Below are 21,236 nucleotides of genomic sequence, written 5' to 3' on the forward strand. Positions count from 1 at the left end.
TCCTATTAACCTAAGACAGACCAAGTGCAAAACTAGTCTGCTGCAGTATAGGCCTAATATCATTTCAAATTCTGTGACTTATCAAGTTGGTAGGAAAAGATGTGTAGAAATATCATCTTGTCTTAATCAGGGTTTCTGCAGGTTTTATACTAAATTTAGGACCTTTTTAAGACCAACTAAAGGACATATAAGTAGCCTAATAAATTCAAGGGAACACAATATGTCATCACATCGTTCTCTAAATGTAAATGCCTGGGGAGCACAAAACAGTCATATATACTGTATAGAGAAGTAACACTTCAATGGAGATCTTATCAGATCTCCATTTCTTTTTATTTCATTTTTACAAAAGAATAACACAATAAGGCAATAACGCAGTAATACCTCTGCCCCTAACCACCAGAATGTGGAAATATATTTACCTTCTGATCAGACCCATTGTGCTATAGGCTACTCCTCTATGACACTGCTGTTTATTAGTGTTTAAACAACACCCAAAAATATACATCAAAGCGCTGGAATACAATATTAGTGATCATCACCAATCAGGTAAAAACAAGATTTTATTCAAATACATTTTGGTCATGTAGCATGTTGTCAGATGATTTTCTTTATTTTATTCTTTTGCTTACATGTTATGCTTGAAATAATAATCAGTTATGCAATCATATTCATATATCCACATTCATGTAGTAATTTCTATATACATTCATATCATCACCGTACTCGTGTATCTATACATTCATACTCAATGTATATTCAATATGTATGCTGGAATATTATGTCGTTCTCTTTGTATGACATTGTATGAGAGTTCGTGCAAACTCTCTGACCTCCAGAGACCTCAGAGTCGGAATCAAATCGACCTTAGTGTCTGCTTTTTATTCTTTATTGTCTACACTTTGTGCACTCATCTTTGCTTTGCTTATCTTGATGAGCTCAGTAATCTTTGATACATATCTATAACAAACATGCAAGGGGGTCTGTTTTGGACTTTTAGACTTAACCACAGTTTTTGCACCTCAATAGGTCTTAACACGCTGACCTGACACCCTGAGTTATTGCCTAACATCACACAGAACTCTGGCACCTAAAAAGGAAGTGCTTTTGCACATAAAAATAGGGTATTAAAGAGCCTAACAAATCTTTGGTTGGCAGACTAATCTCTCACTCTTTGCTCTCCTGCATTTGAGACCTCAGATCTATACTTTGACTTTTTCTCATTTACTTAGTTCCTTAGATGAGACAATACTCTGCATCAATGTATGTGAAACATTATATATGGCTTATATGGGTATCCTTGAAATCCACATGACCCAAGAAATCCATAGACACCAAACTCTTGATTTTAGGACATATGGTTACAAAGTTACCAGCCAAAAAACTATTTTTAACATTTCTTGACCCATATGCGGCGCTGTCACCCAAACTTTGCATGCATCCTCAAATCATAGCCCTGATGAAGCATACAAAGTTTCGTTTCAATACGGACAAACCATTGCAGAGATACAGCCTCACAACAAAATTAAAACTAAATTCAGTATTATTCATTCTGTGCGGATCAGTCTGGAGATTATTTTGAGCCATTTTCATTATGAAAATAGGCAAATCAGGCAAAGTTTGGATGAAAAGTAGCGAATAAATGATGTCATAATTGAAGATGGCGGCCACTGTAATGGGCAGAGTTTTAATTTAAGCAGTGTATTTGTCTCATCAGAATGTAGTTTCTAGGGCAAATGGTTCAATAAAATACATGCAAAAGTTGTTATTTGAACTGGTGGTGGCGCTATAGAGGGTGTCCTAGAGACCGAAAATTTGGTATGGGGACTATTCATGCCCAGAAATTACTCCACTTTAAAACGACTTAACGCAATGAGAAATCAATCCTTCATGCTACATTTAATATCATTACCTCCTGAAAGACGTGTCACTCTGATTATAGACCTTTTTAAGGCCTTAATTTGCAAAAGAGCAAATAAAGACCTTTCAGACTGGCAAAAACCCTGCTTAATGCCTAAACGTAACATCTTACACCTAGGTGTACTTCCAGTCATCCGTGGTTTTGAAAGCCATTTTGAGGGTCACGCCATCATGATGGCTGCCATGAGATCACATGACCAGCAGAATACTATATTACAGTAACCCTCGCTATTTGACACGTAAAGCTGCAGATTAAGTCAATCAAGGGAGACAACGACAGAATGTCATCAATAGCTGAAAACCTTTGAAAATGCTGAATCCTAAATGTAGGTGTCAGTATAAAGTCCAAGAACACAATCATATTTGCCAGTAAAACAAACAAAAAGTGCACATTTAAGAGGGTTAACCTGCATCTAACTAGCTATTCTAAATGGTTTTAGTTATATCGTGAGTGACAAAATCAGAACACTAAAATAAAGGCACATTTCAAGCCTTGCCACTTACAAACTGATCCCAGGCCAGGCTCTTCTGAAACTAATGGGAAATACATGCATATACATTTGCTTTTACTTTATTTCCTTTTAATAATACACATTCAACATAAATGTTTAAAAACAAACTCTCCAAATGGATTTATATATAATAAAAAAAAAGAAATAAAAAAAAGATTTGCCCTTTCAGATCACAAGTAGAGCAAATGCATTTTGACCATTTCAAAAATAGTAAACCAATGAAAGCAACACTTCTTGGATTTTTGGTAAAACAGAACAACATTTCCTAATATGTTGAAGAATTACAGAGCATATTCACACTCAAAAATCAAAGTACAGATAAAACTGTAGCCTTACACTTTGCATTAAAGTATTGTTTCTGGTCATTATGATATAAAGGAATCTCTCATTCTAACCCATGAAGCCTTTGTCTAATGTAAATTATATCAACCATTTTCATGTACCACTTTTAGCAATTGCATTTGCGCAGTGAACATCAACGTACTACTCTTCATAGAACAGAAGACAGACAAACATGTTTCACAAACATTTGAAAACTTAAATTTAATGTTAAAAAAAGGAATCTACTCCAAAACTATTTTGACAAAGCAGTCATTTTATTCATATCAGTGAGCCACCATTTTTAATGGTTTTCGTTTATCCAAGCTCATGTTTTACAATGAATTGTACAGAAATCCCCAAAAGAGAAAACATATCAAATAGAAAACAGGATTCCAACGATCTCCTTTTGAATCTGCCTTGCTTACCAGCTGCTTTAATACAAATCTACGTAGAAAACTTTAAAGGGCCAACCCAAACTTTCAAATGTCCTCTCGCCAACCCTGACCTGTAGACACTTTATTTAATCTATGGGTGGAAGAGACTAGAAATCATATTGGTGTCAGCAGAAGGTGAAGTAGATTAATATGTAAAGTGCTTTCATGGGCTGAGAGGAACAAGGGGTGAAGTAGTCCATTCTTGGCAGGTTTTGGAAGGATCTTGACAGTCTTGATGAGCTGAAAAATGGATGGCCAGCAATCTCCTCAGAACCTCAGATGGGACTTGTGTTTGACCATATATCTGTAAGGGAGAGAGGGCTAGTGAGATAATGCACTGACTCTCAAATTTGTAATTATGCAAAACAATTTCTTCCTTAAAATCAACAGAAATATAGATAGGCACTATGTTTTGGTGGTGAGTCTGACCTGTCCAGTGTTTCCCAGAAGCGTAGGAAGATGGGCCGGTCAAGATGTCTCTTGTGGTGGCTCAGCTCCAACACAGTCACGTCCCACTTCTGTACGTTTGGGTCTGTCCGTGCCTCGTCGTACTTCAGATGAAAGGCTCGGACTACAAAACATTAACACTACATGAGAAACTGGTTCCTGTACATACTGAACGAGGCTGGAATTAAATATCTGGACAGGATTTCCTAAATAAATAGAGATAAATGCTGCGTTTCCCCAGACCAAACTCACTTTTGGCAAAAATATCCACAGGGGATCCATCAGGCAGAAGCCACGGCCAGCCCTTGAACTGCCAGGCGGGACCCTGCACAAAGACTGCCACTACGCGATCCCTGTAAACAAGCAATAACTTCAGTCTTAAAGGGACATAACCACAGACACAACATTTCAAGAGTGAAAACTATGCCAAAGAATAAAGGTAGCATCTACCTCAATCCAATATTTACAATATAACATTTAATAAAAAAACAACCCTAATTCCCAAAAAGTTGGGACATCTGGAAAATGTTAATAATAAACAAATAAATAAAAGCATTCTTTTTGCTTTGTGCTATATTGAAAGCACTACAACAACACTTTATTTTATGTTTTATCTTGTAAATGTATTATAATTATTAGTAGTAAATAAACACCCATGTCAAAATAATCACATTATTGCATCACATTCCAGATAAGTTGAGATGGGCAATTTTAGACTAGTAACAATTTGATGAGTTGAAATAAGGTGACGTTAGTGTATAAGGAGCCCAGTCCTTCAAGAGTAAGGATGGCTTGAGGCTCTCCGATTGGCCAACAGATCCATCAGCAAATAATCCTGTGCTTTGAGATATATGTTCACCAAACACAAATTCAAAAGACAAATTTCACCCTCTACAGTGCACAATAAAAGTGCACATGAAAGACTCTGGTCAAATCTCAGTGAGTAAATGACAAGGCTGAAAACCACTTCTGAATGAATGTGATCTCAGACACTTCAGACGTCACAGCCTAAAAAAAACAGTCATGCATCTGTAATGCATATCATGACATGGGCTTTGTCAGTCAACACCATTTGCCGCTGCATCCACAGATACAAGTTCAGACTTCACAATGAAAAGCAGAAGCCATACATCAACACTGTCCAGAACCACCGCCGCCGCCATCTCTGGGTTCTGTCTCATCTGAGATGGAAAGTAGAACAGCGGAATAGAGTTTTATTGAATTGTGGTCCAACGAGTCCACATTGCATAAAGTTTTTTGGGGGAAAAAAAAAACAGCCATCATGCTCTCTGGGCCAAAGAGGAAAAGGACCATCCAAGCGGTTATCAGTGGCGGGTGTCAGTCATATGAAGGTGTGTCAGTGCTCATTGCATGGGCAGCTTTCACATTTGTGAGGGCACCATTAATGCAGAAAGACGTGTACACATATAGGAGCAACATATGCTGCCATCCAGCACCATCTTTTCCATGGACATCTCTGCATTTTCCAGCAGGACAACGCCAAACCACACATTGCCTGGATTACAAGTGCATGGCTGTGTTGGTGTGTGTGTGCTAGATTGACCTGCCTTCAATCCTGACCTGTCTATAGCAAATTTACAGATCACCCCTTTCTGTTTTATAAGCAATTTCCATACTGTCCCAACTTTTTTGGAATCGGGGTAGTATATTTTGCATGATGGCAAGCTTTCTAATCATCAAATATAAGGCTTCCTTGGCTAGGGTGCTTTCATTCATTCAGGAGAGAAAAAAGTTTGGCTTCTTCCATTGTATAAATTTAGCTTTAAATGTCTCCTTATAAAATTTCCCATCAGTCACTTATAAGGCTCCATTTCAGTTGTCTTACAAGGCTGCCGCCTATGTAGGCAGTAGACCGCAAAGGAACTCATTAGGTTTTGGAGCAGAGCTGTTAGAAGGGTCACTAAACCACTGTAGTGGTCAAATCAACATTCAATGGCATTCAACAAATTACTGAAGTGTTAACAGTGGTGAAAACTACTAAAAATAAAAAAGGTAAAACTTTTAACATGTACACAGACAAATCCTGTTGGTTTACATGATTTTAAAGACTGCTTGTAGACCTGTCAGATAGCGTGAAAGTTCAGGAGTGTGTATGATTTGTCGGGCATACCAGTCCTGTGGGGCGAGTTTGAGTGGCTGGTCGATCACCCTGTAGGGCACTGTGACAGTGAGTGTGGCACTGCCCGGCTGCACCTGATCTTTACGTCTCTGTAGCAGAACCTCATTGTCTCTCTGAATGCCCTGCTTCTTCTTCTCCTCCGGTGTGACAAACCTGTCAAGAGAAGCACTTGGATCAGTAATAGGAACAACACTAATAAGAAATGGAGAATTTCTGTGGATGTATATACTCAATTCCTCACTTTAACTTCCCTGAGGTTACAGGTACATCACCCAGACATCTATTTGTTGTGCGTTTACATCAGGATGACGTATTGTTTAGGTTGTTTGCTTATCTGCAGCACGTCAATAAAACGTTTCCCCTCAGATGTCAATAAGACATTCAGCAGATGTCTTTGAGACGTTTATGATTTACAATGTTTGTAAATCAGATCTTAAGATGTTTACAGAAGTTAATAAGATTGTAATGAAAGACCCAATGTCCATTGTCCATATTGAGCGCAGTGGGAGATTTAGGAGATAACTTATTTAGAATAGCTAAGTATTTACTAACATCATTCCACACCAGAAGAGTATTTGCCATACTGAAATTATCAAACAGAGATTGAATCCTTTGTATGTTAGAAATGAATGGCAAAGACCATAACAATGAAGACTCAATTCCCAACCCAAAGGGAATCACATCTTTTGAGAAACCAACTTAACATGCGTTTAATTTGAGCAGACCAATAATATAACTAAAGATTGGGTAGCAAAGCCCCACCCAATTCACTCAGCTTCATGAAGATGGAGAGTTTAAATCTTGGCTTTTGTAATTCCAAATATACCTTGTAATCGAAGAATTTATCCTTTTGAAAAAACTTGTAGTCAAATAGCATGGTAGACATTGAAACAAAGTTTAACTTGGGAAGAAAGTTCATTGGTATGAAAAAATGTTTGGCCAATCTGATCAATTCGGTTTAATTTAGGTAATTAGAGGATAATTGGAAATGAATAGATATTCTAAATTAAGTGTAATAATAATACCCAGATATTTAAATCCAGAAGATGCTAACTGGAAGGTGGAATGCAGAGAGGCATCAGGAGGGACATGCATACACAAAGCCAGAGATTTATCCAAATGAATAAAAACTGCTAAAACTGTGTCAGTAGAGGTCTCGGGGTATTTAAGATATAGCAGAACATTGTCTGTATAAAGGGATGTGTGATGTTCCTCTGGGCCAATTTTAATGCGATATATGTTTGCATTGGATCTCACGATTACAGCCAGAGGTTCAATAACCAGAGAAAACAAAAGTGGTGAGAGAGAGCAGCCTTGATGATAGCCTCTATTTACTGGAAAAGCATTAGATAAAAATCTATTGGTGTTGATCAAGGCCATAGTTTTAGAATACAAAAGTCTGACCAAATCAATAAACTTAAATCCCAGCCCCACCTTCTCCAGCACTGCAAAAAGGGACACTCAACCCTGACAAATGCCTTTTAGGCATCGAGAGATACAATAAATGTCAGAGTCCCTCGTCCTGTTTCAATGATCTACTATATTCAGCGCTCTACGAATATTATCAGTACCATATCTAGACTTCACAAACCCAGTCTGGTCTAGATTAATAAATATGAGGCAAAACAGTTAAGCTGCCGAGCTAACGATTTGACCATCATTTTATAATCCACATTGAGTAGATCAATTGGACGATATAAGGAACATTTTAAAGGGTCTTTATCTTTCTTCAAAAGCAAATTAATAACAGCCATTGACCAAGAGTCAGGCATAGAATCAGTTTCTAAGAGACTATTTATTGCTGGCATTAAAATTGGGCAAAGCTCAGTCCAGAACTGCTTATAAAATTCTAACTGAAAAACATCCGGGCCAAGAGCTTTGACTGACGGTAATGATTGAATGGCTTGCCAGATTTCTTCCTATTAAAAAGAGCATTTAAAAGGAGTGTAGCATTTTCAAAACACTGGGAAGAGGACACTCATGCAAGTATTTCAGCAGATCCTCGCTGGTACCACTGTACACAGATGTATATAGCAACCTATAAAAGTCAGAAAAAGTGCTATTTATACCCAAGGGGTCATAGGACACGTAGCCGTCAGATGTCTTAATAGCCTTTATAGGCCTTTCATTCTGCTCCCTTTTTAAGTGGCAAGCAAGCACACGACCGGATCCGTTTCCAGACTCAAAATATCTTACTAAAAAAAATTATAATTTCTTAATGTGTTCAGTATGTTCTAAATTAAGCTTTGCCCTGGCATTATTTAAAAATAAAAACAATTATGAGTTGACCATTTGTGTTGTTTTTCGAAGTAAATCACATCGGTTTCTAAAGCTTTCCTTTTCAGAGTTCTGATTTCTGAGGTGTAAGCAATGAGATGGCCACGTAGTGTAGCTTTGGCAGCATCCCATTTAAAATCGCAGGAGACACAATCTGATTGTCTTGCCAAAATGAATTATCTTCTGTCTAAGGAACGGAAATCGTTGGCGCTAAAAAATGAAGTATTGAACTTCCAGTCGGATGAATTGGGAGTTGATATACTGATATCAATATCCAAGTATTCTGGGCCGTGATCAGACAGTATAAATTCCTGTCGGATCAGTACTATCATGCTATGTATACACTTGAATTTATAAAAAAATTAATAATCCAGCCTCGAGTATGAATTATGGGGATGAGTAAAATGTATAATCCCTACTTCTATGATACAACACCCTCCAGATATCCACCAAACCTATATCCTTACAGGCACTCCTGAGTGTGTAGATTACAGTTTGTTTTGATCTGGGGTGGGGATTTATATAAGTTTCCATCAAGTACACAATTAAAATAATCTCCTAAAAATCCAATGCTCTTACAATGTTGGTTGAATTTTAAAACCACGTGACAAATCTGGGACAGTCTTCGTTTGAGCATAAACGTTCAGTACAGTAACATGCATTCCAAAATTACAGCCAGAGATCAGCACAGATCTACCCTCTGACTCAAACTCACACAAAACAATGTAACCAAATGCTAAAAAAAAAAAAGTAATGTTAAATAGCCAATGTTAATTAAGACTTCATTATTACAACTGTAATACAATACATACAGAACAACAACTTTTAGTGTTTGAGTCAATCATATCTCACTAAACACTGTGTGAAATGTTTATTTTTGCCTTATTTTATTCAGTTGGCATGAAGTTGATAACATTTTGCTTAATAATCTCATTCAATATCTGGATAATTGCTGCAATATCATAGAGGATACATTTCCTCATCTATGTTATTGCATTATATAACTTTTGTACTGTATGTTAATGTAATAGTCAAAATACTTGGACATACGTGAATGAGAATATACATGAAATAGGAATGCATGTTACAATGCACATTATGTAGTTTAGAGAAATTTAGGATGTAAATAATAAAAGAAATAAGTTTATTTTTGCCTATTTTTAAAACCAAAATTTGACTTGCAAGGGTAAAGCAACTTGTAAGAACTCAATACCTCAGCAAATGGGGAAAATCCCACTGTATTGTGATTTCTGCATGGTAGCGCAACCATTTTCAATTATTCCTATAATAAGACAATTTTCTTGAGTTCCAAATAAGCACTTTAGAATGCTTTTGTAAGGAATAGGTGACAGTATATGTTTGCTATCACGGGTAAAGGCGAAAAATTGACAATTATTTGAAACATTAATAATAATAATAATATTATTATATGAAATTAATTATTTTGTCAATATCTTTTGATCACTTTAATGCATCCATGGTGAAAGGAAGCATCATTTTCTTTCGAGAACAAAAATGTCTTTGGGTTTCAAAAATGGAAGCGTATATCCTAATATATATATATATATATATATATATATATATGTATATATATATATATGTATATGTATGTAAATTGTAACGCAATTACTTGAGAAGTTCTTCAGCAAACTACTCTTACCTGAAATATTTTTCAGTACTTCTACTTGTACTCAACTGAATTATTTATTCAGTAGCAGTAATTTTACTTAAGTAAAAAAAATAAAAAAAAAACTACTCTTTCCACCACTGCAAAGCATCAGGTGGTCACCGTCTGTAACCATAGCAACAGCTGCTCTAACCACCCAGACACAAGGTATTTTCACATTTAGACCATGTGTGGAAAACAATCACTCCGGGAAATGTTTGGAAAACCTATATAATCCGCTAAGCTATTTTTAATGAATTTATATATAGTTAATGGAGCCAATATCAGCACTAATTCAAGAGATTAAGGGCAGTTAATAGCCAATTCATGAGCAATAAACAATGTATGAAATCCTAAAAAAACGAACCATCTTTCTTGATGTATTCTGAAACATCAACATCAAATGCACCCCAAAGCGTTTCCCCTTTCAATTTCAGTTCCCTATTAGTGCAAGGCACATCTAGTCTGATGCGTAGAGCTTAAATCAATTATCAAGGGAAATAAGGTCCCTCTCTGGATGGCTACATGACAAAGCTGCCATGCTGGACAATCGACAGATCTTCATGATGATGAGACAGCTGTCAGGGCACAGAGCACATCAAATACCAGACAGATGAAGTTGAGCGAGCAAAAGACAATGAAGCTACTACATATATTGAGTTCATAACATTGTCAAAGAATAATGGACATTCAACTAGGCTTTAGATTGCCTGTTTTGGCAGAGGGGACTAGACTAACTAAACAGGACTAACATTCTGATTAATATTTAAATCATTCTGTAGCCCATGCACTAATCTAACTAAAAGTAGAGATAGTGAGTCAATGCCTTTTCAGTGTGCCTTAGAATCAATTGCTCATGAATTGCCTGGGAGATGGTTATATTTTTTTCCTAATGATTCTAAAACTGGCGCTATACAGTTGAAGTCAGACGTTTACATGCACCTTAGCCAAATACATTTGTGAAAAACTTAATTTACTCCTTTTAATTGTAGAAAACATTCCCTGTCTTACGTCAGTTAGGATCACAACTTTATTTTAAGAATGTGAAATGTCAGAATAATAGTAGAGAATGATTTATTTCAGCTTTTATTTCTTTAAATCACATTCCCACTTTGTTAGTATTTGGAAGCATTGCCTTTAAATTGTTGAACTTGGTTCAAACATTTTGGCTAGCCTTCCACAAGCTTCTAACAATAAATTGAGTCAGATTTGAAGGCATCCTTGCTTGCATATGCTTTTTCAGTTATGCCCAAAAGTTTGAATTTTTTTTTATGCTGGCTTTGAAGCAGTGGCTTCTTTCTTGCCGAACAGGACTCGTTTTACTGTGGATATAGATACTTGTCTAACGGTTTCATCCAGCATCTTCACAAGATCCTTTGCTGTTGTTCTGGGATTGATTTGCATTTTTCGCACCAAAATACGTTCTTCTCTAGGTGACAATGTCTTTCCTGAGCGGTTTGATGGCTGTGTGGTCCCATGGTGTTTATACAGATGAACGTGGTAACTTCAGGCATTTGGAAATTGTTCCCAAGGATGAACCAGGCTTGTGGATGTCCAAAATAATTTTCTGAGGTCTTGGCTGATTACTTTTGATTTTTCCATGATGTCAAGCAGAGAGGCACAGAGTTTGAAGATAGGCCTTAAAATATATCCACAGGTACACCTCCAATTCAGTAAACCTATCCAAAGCCAATTGTCTAAAGCAGTCAAGCCCCCCTATGTTAATTGAAAAAAGCGCTTAAAAGCGCTCCTAGCACTTGTGATACTTTGCGTTTGGTTAATATAACGTCCATCTTCAACTTAAAAGAAAAGAAAAACCATGTTAGAGCAAATGTGGCTGCAAATAGAAAGCAGAACAAAAGGTGCTGTCTGGAATTTTCAAGTCACTATATTTACCCAGCTATTAAAAAAAAAAAAAAAAACTATGGCAGCACTGCCTGCATCTTTTGCTGAGAAGACAATCCCAGAAACAAAGAAAAAAGATGAGCAAAATAAAATCCTCAAGATGGCTGATGAAGTAGACGTGGCGGCTGTGGCTCAGGTGGTAGAGCGGGTCGGCCACTAATCGCAGGGTTGGAGGTTAGAATCCCGGCCCACACGACTCCACATGCCGAAGTGTCCTTGGGCACGACACTGAACCCCAAGTTGCTCCCAATGGCAGGCTAGCGCATTACATAGCAGCTCTGCCGCCATTGGTGTATGAATGTGTGAATGAGACGCAGTGTAAAGCGCTTTGAATACCGTTAAGGCTTAATAAGGCGCTATATAAGTGCAGATCATTTACCATTTAAATGTTAGAGGTTGACCAGCACACTTACTTCAAGTCTTGTAAGAGATCCTTGGCATTGAGCATTGTGATTAAAGATGTTGTGGCTGCAGGAATGATGATAATGGGAGTTCTTGAACCTGAAAAATAAATAAATAAATAAATATATAAATAAACCCACAAGAAAATAAAGAAAATGACTAAAAAGAATATCAAACCTAAACAGATTATGTTTATGTACAGCACTTATTAACATCTCCACAGGGTTACCACAATTTTTGACCAAAAAAACATCAGAAACCATGTGCAAAAATGTTACCTTTAGGGGCACACAGCACAACACTTTGTCACTGGGACTAGTCCCTTCAAAAGGAACACCAACTGTACCCTTTAAATGTTAATTGGAACACTTGTCCCTTAACTGGATACATATTTGTACCCCAAATGTCCCATCTGTCCCTAAAAGTTCCATATTAGTACTAATTAAGGCTTAAAGGTACAGTGGGTGTACCTTTGAAGGTACTACCTCAATGACAAGCTGTTGTACCTCTAAAGGTACTGACAGTGTACACGACCAAACTCATTCCAATTCAGACTGATCCACGGAATTATATCAATCTCGCTCTTATTCTACACAAGAGCAATATCTAGTGAATGAAATATTCAAGAGCAAAAACGTCCATGTCTTAAGATTAGTTTTTTCCCAGAAATATCCTTTAATTTATCTTTTTATAAATCATGGAAACGGTCTTCATCTCCATGTTAAATAATAATTAATTAAGAAAAAATATAATTATGCATTTGGCAGACGCTTTTATCCAAAGCGACTTACAGTGCACTTATTACAGGGACAATCCCCCTGGAGCAACCTGGAGTTAAGTGCCTTGCTCAAGGACACAATGGTGGTGGCTGTGGGGCTCATACCAGCATCCTTCTGATTACCAGATTACCAGTTATGTGCTTAGACCACTACACCACCACCACTCCCGTTGGTTTTCAATTTTTGTTTTACTAGAGATTGGAACAAAAGTATATTTGATATACCAATTAAATATTATATTGAAACACCACTGCATATACACACAGTATTTCAAGTATATCACTATCCATTCAAAATATTAAAAGTTTATGTTATACTACTTGATCCATGTTGTGCAAGACATACCTTTCTTCTGGTTGGGTGGGGGTCTTGCTTGTGAGACTAAAAAGACAAAAGAAACAAACAGCTTCAAATGTATGTTCCATTATTCCAATTTCTTATTCAAATATATTATTCAAATAGCTAGCTATAAACAGTCTGACAGTTACATTATCTTTAACTAGCTCAATAAAATTCTCTTCAAACTTTTGCTACGTAGTTAGTTGGCCTGAATGTTAATAACTGCTCAGAAAGTAAATGATAATGCAAGATGTAATAGTGTTGCATTATGACTTGTGTTCGGACACATTCTGGACTCCAATGACATGTGAAACTGAGCTGGAGTAGCTAAAAGTGTTTGCTTTCAAACACTTGCATAGAAGTATGCTTTCGGTCTTTAAATGGAAAGCAAAATGGAAAGCGGTCTTAAAATAAGAGCAAAGTCCTGATGAATGTCCACAACTAAATATTTAATGTTGGCCAACTATTTACCAAGAGGTTCTGGAGGAATTTGACTGCCAAATCAAATTCCATGTAAGAGCAAACTTACCGCACCAATAAAAACTTAATTCTGAAGTACACATTGGAGCAAAGAGTTTATATTAACCAGAAACTGATAATTCAAAATGCTTTCTATTATTTTGACAGACAGACAATATAAGGTATCTGACCTATTATGGGTACGCACTTGTAGAGAAGGATGATAATAGAAGTGAAGTAAAGGGGAGAAGACCGGGACAGTGATACAGTATGGGTGAAGTTTTGGGAAGAGAGAGATATTCCAAGTGTGGTCTACAAACATTTATTGAATATTGTTAGTATTTCTCATATTGCATGATCAAAATTAAAACAAACTATGAAATGGCAACACAGCACTCGTTTACTGAAAGAGCTTTTACCACAGAAGGTCTTCAGAATCAGTAAGTATAGCATTTTTTGATAAATTAGAGATCAGAAAAATTGTCTATAGTTTATGTAGTACTGCGCTGAAGAAGCTGCATAATTAAAATTTAAGATGAAATAAATGAAATTACCTGTTTTATCCTATTCAAAATATTACAAAATCCTTGTTTAATATAATTTCTTGCCTCTTTGAGAATCAATGACTGCTTGCAGCATTTCATTATTTTGTCTTATGGAATTTGTTGTGTTAGGTTATGTCAAATATCTGGACAGGACAAAATAAAATATGGGACCTTATTTAAAAAAAAATCAGATTCTACAAACGGAATTAAAATTTATGAGCGGAACTGTAAATGTAACTTAGAATATACCATGCATTACAACATTTACTGATGGATATTTGTACAGCGTAACAGAAAATGTATAACCCAGTCCGTCAATGTGACGCATTATGACCGCTTGTAGTGCAACCTCTGCTTGTGCATACCTTACATTCACTAAAAGGCTCTGGGCGCTTAAATACAGTCATTGTATAAGCAGGTTCAGAACAGGCTAAACCTGCCTAAACTCATATTTTGAGCATTCAAACCCATAAACAAATATGCAGAGGAAAAATAAAATAGAATTCCACCCCTCAATCCAGAAGAGTTCATTAGAAAGTGTATCAATACATTAATCTAAATCAGAGCAGTGGCAGAAGATGTCACAAGGCGCTGCGAAGGCCATACTTCAGCATCACTATGGCAGTCAGCCAGAGGGTGTATGAAACTCTGGCATCTGTCAGCGAAAAAGAGCTGCAGTTGGACAGAATATCTGAACAGCATTACACAGAGTTGTAGTAGGCTGGGTGGTTAGGTGGATGTTGAGCCTTGGTTTCCAGATTTGTTGTTGACCAAAGTGGTATAGAAAAGGTTAAACTAAAGTGGCTTAAAATGATAAAAATAGGTTTACAAATGTTAATAATGACAGTTAATAAAGAGAAGTGTATAAGTGTATTTGACGGGGTCAGGGAAAGAAAAAGTACATGGCCTGTTTATATGGAGAGTGAATTTGTCCAACAACTAGAGGTTACAATGAAAAAACAAGACTTTTCAATTACATGTAGTGGCCAGACGATATTGGGGTTTTCCATAGCCGGTACGATAACTAGAGGGCAGGGTGGCCAATTGCGGATAAAATCTTGGTGTGTGAAATAAACCAATACAATATTTAATGCAACTTACAGCAAATGAGATGTTCACTTTGGCATTTTTCACAATATGTACTTGCAATTCACAAAAAATATATGAAAATACAAATCCAGCATTAGCAATTTACACGTACAAGGCCATTGGTAGATTTTGGCAGACACTACTGTTAATCTTCCAAGTGGGAACAGATATTGGCTAATGCCGAAAAATCACAATATAGCTGTTAAATTGGCTAGGCCATAATAGTCATGAGTCAGGGACTGGCATTCCAGATGGATGATATTGTAGGTATACAATTAGGGCTGCAACTAACGATTATTTTGATAATCGATTAATCTAACGATTGTTAGAACGATTATTTGACTATTCGGTGATAATTGAAATGATTAATCATTGGCTCTTAACCGATTATTCAGCTTTTGCCTTGAAAAAAGGTTGTATTAAATGAGCTTACTAACAATAGAGAGGAAAAAAAATTATATTTTAAAAATACCTCTAAATGACATTCACTGAATTAAAGGGGGGAAAAATACTTTATTAAATTTAATTCAGTTAAGAAATTCACTGCAAAAAAAACTACTGTTTTTGTCTTGTTTTCCATTTAAAATGGTCTACAATCCTTAACAAGATCCATTTATTTGAGAAGCAACATAAGATATTTAGACTTGCTTTAAGAGAATGCATCTTAAAAATAAAAAAAATTGTATTTTGTATACAAGTGTTTTTCAATTTGTTATACTTCTGCGAGTGCAGTAAAGACAAAACATACTTCTATTTTGATAGAAGATCTATTCTCTAAAAGCAAGTCTGAATATCTTATATCAAACGACTAGTCGACAACAGGGGTCAGGGAAAGAAAATGTACGTTGTCGATAATGTCGACTATTTGTTTCAGGCCTATATACGAGTACAAGAAACTACTCTCCATTACAGTATGGTAATAACTGGTTCGCTTTTGTTCAGGTGCAAAAACATCTCAAAAACTGACAAAATATAAGTCTTGCTTGGAATGAATAGACCTTAAAGAAAAACAATATAAAGCAACCTAGACTCATTAAAAGGAACGGTAGTTGAACAATTTTTTACATTTACATGCCAGGTTCTATGTTTCACAGCAGTTTCCTGATGAAGTGAACTCTTGAGGTGCAACAACAACTGTGAGTCATGTTCATTAATCACAACTACAACGGCTGATTATGATTTTATAAACACTTATTTTTCACATTCATTGTTATAATATATCATCTTATTTATATAACAAAAAAAAAAATTCTCCCCCGAGTCCCCCCAATCTGGAATGCCCAATTGCCGACGCTCGAAGTCCATGGTGTCCGTGGTGGTGTAGTACCTCACCTCAATCTTGGTGGCTGAGGACAAAATCTCAGTTGACTCCGCGTCTGAGACAGTCAATCCGTGCATCTTATTACGTGGCTTGTTGAGCGCATTACTGCTGAGACATAGCGCGTGTGGAGGCTTCACGCAATTCTCTGCGGCATCCACGCACAACTCACCACGTGCCCCAACGAGAACCACATTATAGCGACCACAAGGTGGTTAACCCATGTGACTCTACCCTCCCAAGCAACTGGGCCAATTTGGTTGCTTAGGAGACCTGGCTGGAGTCACTCAACATACCCTGGATTCGAACTCATGACTCCAGGGGTGGTAGTCAGTGGCAATGCTCGCTGAGCTACCTAGGCCCTCCCCCGAAACACTTTTTAACGGCTTGTGTTACAGACTGACCTAAACTTACACAGATTTGTTTGTGTGGTATCTCACCCAATGTTGGACTTTGGGCTTGAAAGACTGCAAATCGAGACAAACTGACACGTGAGGCGAAAGTGTCAGAAGTGACACTAAATGATGTGGCTGTTCAGAAAATATGCTTTTATTTGTCAAATTTGCTTTAAAAACACAATCAGTTAGCTTTAGACTTGACTATGGTTTTTGATAATCAATGGTATGTCTCACATGAGGTATATAGACATTAAGTTGAAAATAACCTAGCATGTTCCATTAAGATTAAAGGAGTTCTCCCATACCTGGTCTGGGAACAGGCTGCAAGGCTGGTGTCTGGGCCTTTCTTGCAGACGCTCCTTCCTGAAGAGAAAAAGAGAGAGTAAAAGGTGAAAAGCTGCATGACAGTGATTCTCATTTTTGTGACCTGCTACACTAGTTTCATCTCAACCAGACTAGACTTGACCGAAGCCCTAAAAATCTTCACACTTCTACTCCTATGTCTTGAATAGGACTCCCTATGGAGTGGCCGAAACCCTGTAACTTGACTGGTACAGTCAATTTTGAGACTGAACCAGAAACCGTATGTGTGTGCATATGCAAGCAAAATCAGTTATGTAAAAAAACAATGGTAAACCTAAACCAGACCTGGCTCAAAACCAATTTGTTTCTGGGTCCAGTTGGGTTGCAGACCACTACTGCAGATGTATATAGTCTGTGACTCGATGGCTCCTCTGCCTCGACGATACATCCCCATATGAAGAGTGAGCTCTCAGTGGCACAATCTCACAGATATCTGACAAAGCTACATCAACCAAAGTAATTTCTGAAGCCACATGAAAGAATGCAAAAAGTTTGTGTGCGAAACAGGACTACACTGTTGGGCCCCTTTTACACCTGGTATTAAGATGCATTATTGCCCATCTCTTTGAAACGAGAATGCTACAGAAAAGTGTTTGCTGTAGAGCTCATGTCCTCATGTTATGGGTTCGATGTTATCGGTTACCCTGGGGGCAATTTTATTTTACTGAACATTTAAGCACAATTTGATGGCATGATTTATATTAAGAAAACCAATAACAAAAACAAAAAAATAATTATATATCTGGGATGCTGCAGAGTTTTAAATATCAAATTTAAGACTTTTAAGACCTTTTTCCAAGAAATGAACAAATAAAATTATAACCGCATCCCCATACCAAAACAAACCCAAAACAACTTCAAAATAAATATCACAGACTCCTATTTAAACAAGCAGGGGCACACATTCAACATGGCCTTAACATTGCTTATAAGTAAAACAGGATAGGATCTACTGTATGCAAGACATGTTTTCCATATAAACAGCTGAAGTCAGAAGTTCACATACACTTTTTTTTTAACCACTCCACAGATTTCATATTAGCAAACTATAGTTTTGGCAAGTCGTTTAGGACATCTACTTTGCGCATGACAAGTCATTTTTCCAATAATTGTTTACAGACAGACTGTTTCACTTTTAATTGACTATCACAATTCTAGTGGATCAGAAGTTTACATACAAAGTTAACTGTGCCTTTAAACAGCATGGAAAATTCCAAAAAATTATCTCAAGCCTTCAGGCAATTAGCGTCAATTGGAGATGTACCCGTTGAAGTATTTTAAGGCCTACCTTCAAACTCAGTGCCTCTTTGCTTGACATCATGGGAAAATCAAAAGGAAATCAGCCAAGACCACAGAAAAAAAAAAAAGTTTGATTTATCATTGAGCAATTTCCAAACGCCTGAAGGTACCACATTCATCTGTATAAACAATAGTATGAAAGTATAAACACCATGGGACCACGCAGCCATCAAACCGCTCAGGAATGAGACGCATTCTGTCTGCTAGAGATCAACGTAGTTTGGTGCGAAAAGTGCAAATCAATCCCAGAACAACAGCAAAGGAACTTGTGAAGATGCTGGAGGAAACAGGTAGACAAGTATCTATATCCACAGTAAAACAATTCCTAAATAGACAACCTGAAAGCCTGCTCAGCAAGGACGCCGCCACTGCTCCAAAACCAACATAAAAAAAACAATTATTTAAAAAAAAGAGAAATGTCCTCTGGTCTGGTGAAACTGTTTGACCATAATGACCATTTTTATATTTGGAGGAAAATAGGTGAGGCTTGCAAGCTTAACACCATCCCAACCGTTAAGCATGGGGGTGGCAGCATCATGTTGTGGGGTGCTTTGCTGCAGGAGGGACTGGTGCAGTTCACAAAATAGATGGCATCACGAGGAAGGAAAATGGCGTGGCTATATTTAAGCAACATCTCAAGACATCAGCCAGGAATTTAAAGCTTGGTCACAAATGGGTCTTCCAAATAGACAATGACACAAAGCAAACCTCAAAAGTTGTGGCAAAATGGCTTAAGGACAACAAAGTCCAATTATTTGGAATGGCCTTCACAAAATCCTGACCTCAACCAAAAATGTGTGGGCAGAACTGAAAAAGCATGTGCGAGTGAGTCCTACAAACCCAACTCAGTTACACAAGTTCTGTCTGGAGGAATGGCCCAAAATTCCAGCAACTTATTGTGAGAAGCTTGTGGAAGGCTACCCAAAACATTTTGACCCAAGTACCATTAATTTAAAGACCAATGCTACTGTGATAGACTTGAGTTTGTGGGCAATGAGTGAGTCAGGAGACAGCGAACAGTTGAGGAGAGTATTTATTTTCTTTTCCATATACAAAAAGGTAAACAAAACAGACATTCAGTAGCCAACTCAAATCATGGGCTTTCCAGTATCCCAAAAGAACTATACAAATGTAGTGAGACAACACTTCTTTCTGCCACCCTCTTCCCCACTCGAACGCTCTGGTGTGCCTTATCAGGACTCCCTCCACCATCATTATAATGAGAGACAGGTGTTGGTTGTAATTACCCCTCAGGTGACAAGCCTTACTGCTTTCGCTCTCCCACAGACAGACACATGAACATACCCCTCATGCCACAGCTACCAAATACTAACAAAGTGTATGTAAACTTCTGACCCACTGGGAATTTGATTAAATAAAATAAATCACTCTCTCTACTATTATTCTGGCATTTCAGATTTTTAAAGTACTGATCTTAATTGACCTAAGACAGGGAATGTTTTCTATGATTCAATTTCAGGAATTGCGAAAAACTGAATTTAAATGTATTTGGCTAAGGTGTATGTAAACTTCTGACTTCAACTGTATACATTATAATTGGCTTATGTGAAAGGCAATTAATCTGACAACAGTTTTGATGCATGTGGCAAGGGTCTCTTCTATATTTTTGCTTATTGATATTATGCTTGAAATCAACCATAATCAGTGTTTATGCAATAATAATAATATATTCAAATTAATATATTTAGTTTTATATTCATTTCATGTCATCACTATACTATTATCATTGTACTTCTAAGTCTTTACATTCGTGTTACCAGAATTTTTCCTTGTGACCAAAACTTGTAATCCTTCACTTATACATTCGTGCAATGAAATGCATTCCTCGTGTGCTCTTGTATACATGTTTATTTTAATTTATGACCCGTTGAGTTTTCAGAGCTGGAGCAAGAGAGCCTAGTATGTTTTTATTATTTTTTCCAAGAAATGTACAAACAAGGCCTATAAAAACAGGATGGGTCTATGACATCTGTGCTCGTATCTCTTTGAGATCAGGAAATTCAAGAGTTCTTTGCATGAATACATATTGAGCGGGCCGTAATTAACACCGGCAGCTAAAAGTTTGGAATAATGTACAGATTATGCAGATATCAGCCTTTAACATTTGTTGGAAATCAAGATTTTGCAAAAGGGATCCATTAAAACGCCAACTATATTGCTTTCCTTTTCTCCATATGTGGCAACACCTCTAAACTCACAAGGGCATGATCTGAGACTAAAATGTTTCCAATTGAGCAATCAACAACAGATGAAATAAGGAATTTTAACATAAATAAAAAAATCTATTCGAGAATAAATCTTATGGACTGATGAAAAAATTACCACATGGGTTCAAAAGTCTCCAAATATCTGTAAGACCAAGGTTTATACACACTGTGAAGCATCAATGTTGATCTAGGGGGCTTACACACTTTTGCTTCACTATGATAAAAGGACTTCAAAAGATTAAAGACTCCTCCCAATATAATATCATGAGGGGTGCCAGTGGCTTCAAGATCTATAAAAAAATAAGCCCTGTAAATATTGCAAATATGAGCAAAAATGACACTGCCCCTTAATTTCTGCAAAAACAATGACTCTTTGTAATTTATCTTTAATCTGT

General features: G+C 36.9%; 2 protein-coding genes across 3 annotated transcripts in view; one reads left to right on the plus strand and one right to left on the minus strand.

Annotated features, from left to right (window-relative positions):
* The first annotated feature begins 448 nt into the window (after window positions 1–448).
* LOC127644984 (beta-1,3-galactosyltransferase 2-like) overlaps window positions 449–21,236 on the plus strand; it is a 30,739-nt gene continuing 9,951 nt past the window's right edge. Inside the window, exon 1 of one of the 2 annotated variants that reach the window (XM_052128464.1) lies at window positions 449–549. The gene's annotated coding sequence lies outside the window, so the exon portion shown is untranslated. Of the gene's footprint in view, window positions 550–13,761; window positions 14,042–21,236 lie in introns of those variants that run through there. The other variant, XM_052128462.1, reaches the window with a different exon arrangement.
* Window positions 2,477–21,236, minus strand: part of LOC127644983 (parafibromin) — a 44,858-nt gene continuing 26,098 nt past the window's right edge. Inside the window, exons 11-17 of the mRNA XM_052128460.1 lie at window positions 17,257–17,314; window positions 13,149–13,184; window positions 12,036–12,123; window positions 5,766–5,927; window positions 3,887–3,987; window positions 3,617–3,758; window positions 2,477–3,491 (exon numbers count right to left, since the gene is read on the minus strand). Coding sequence (XP_051984420.1) covers window positions 3,455–3,491; window positions 3,617–3,758; window positions 3,887–3,987; window positions 5,766–5,927; window positions 12,036–12,123; window positions 13,149–13,184; window positions 17,257–17,314 — 624 coding nt within the window. The 3' untranslated portion in view covers window positions 2,477–3,454. The remainder of the gene's footprint in view (window positions 3,492–3,616; window positions 3,759–3,886; window positions 3,988–5,765; window positions 5,928–12,035; window positions 12,124–13,148; window positions 13,185–17,256; window positions 17,315–21,236) is intronic.

This window comes from Xyrauchen texanus, chromosome 6 (assembly GCF_025860055.1).
Source record: "Xyrauchen texanus isolate HMW12.3.18 chromosome 6, RBS_HiC_50CHRs, whole genome shotgun sequence".
NCBI classification, from domain to species: Eukaryota; Metazoa; Chordata; class Actinopteri; order Cypriniformes; family Catostomidae; genus Xyrauchen; species Xyrauchen texanus.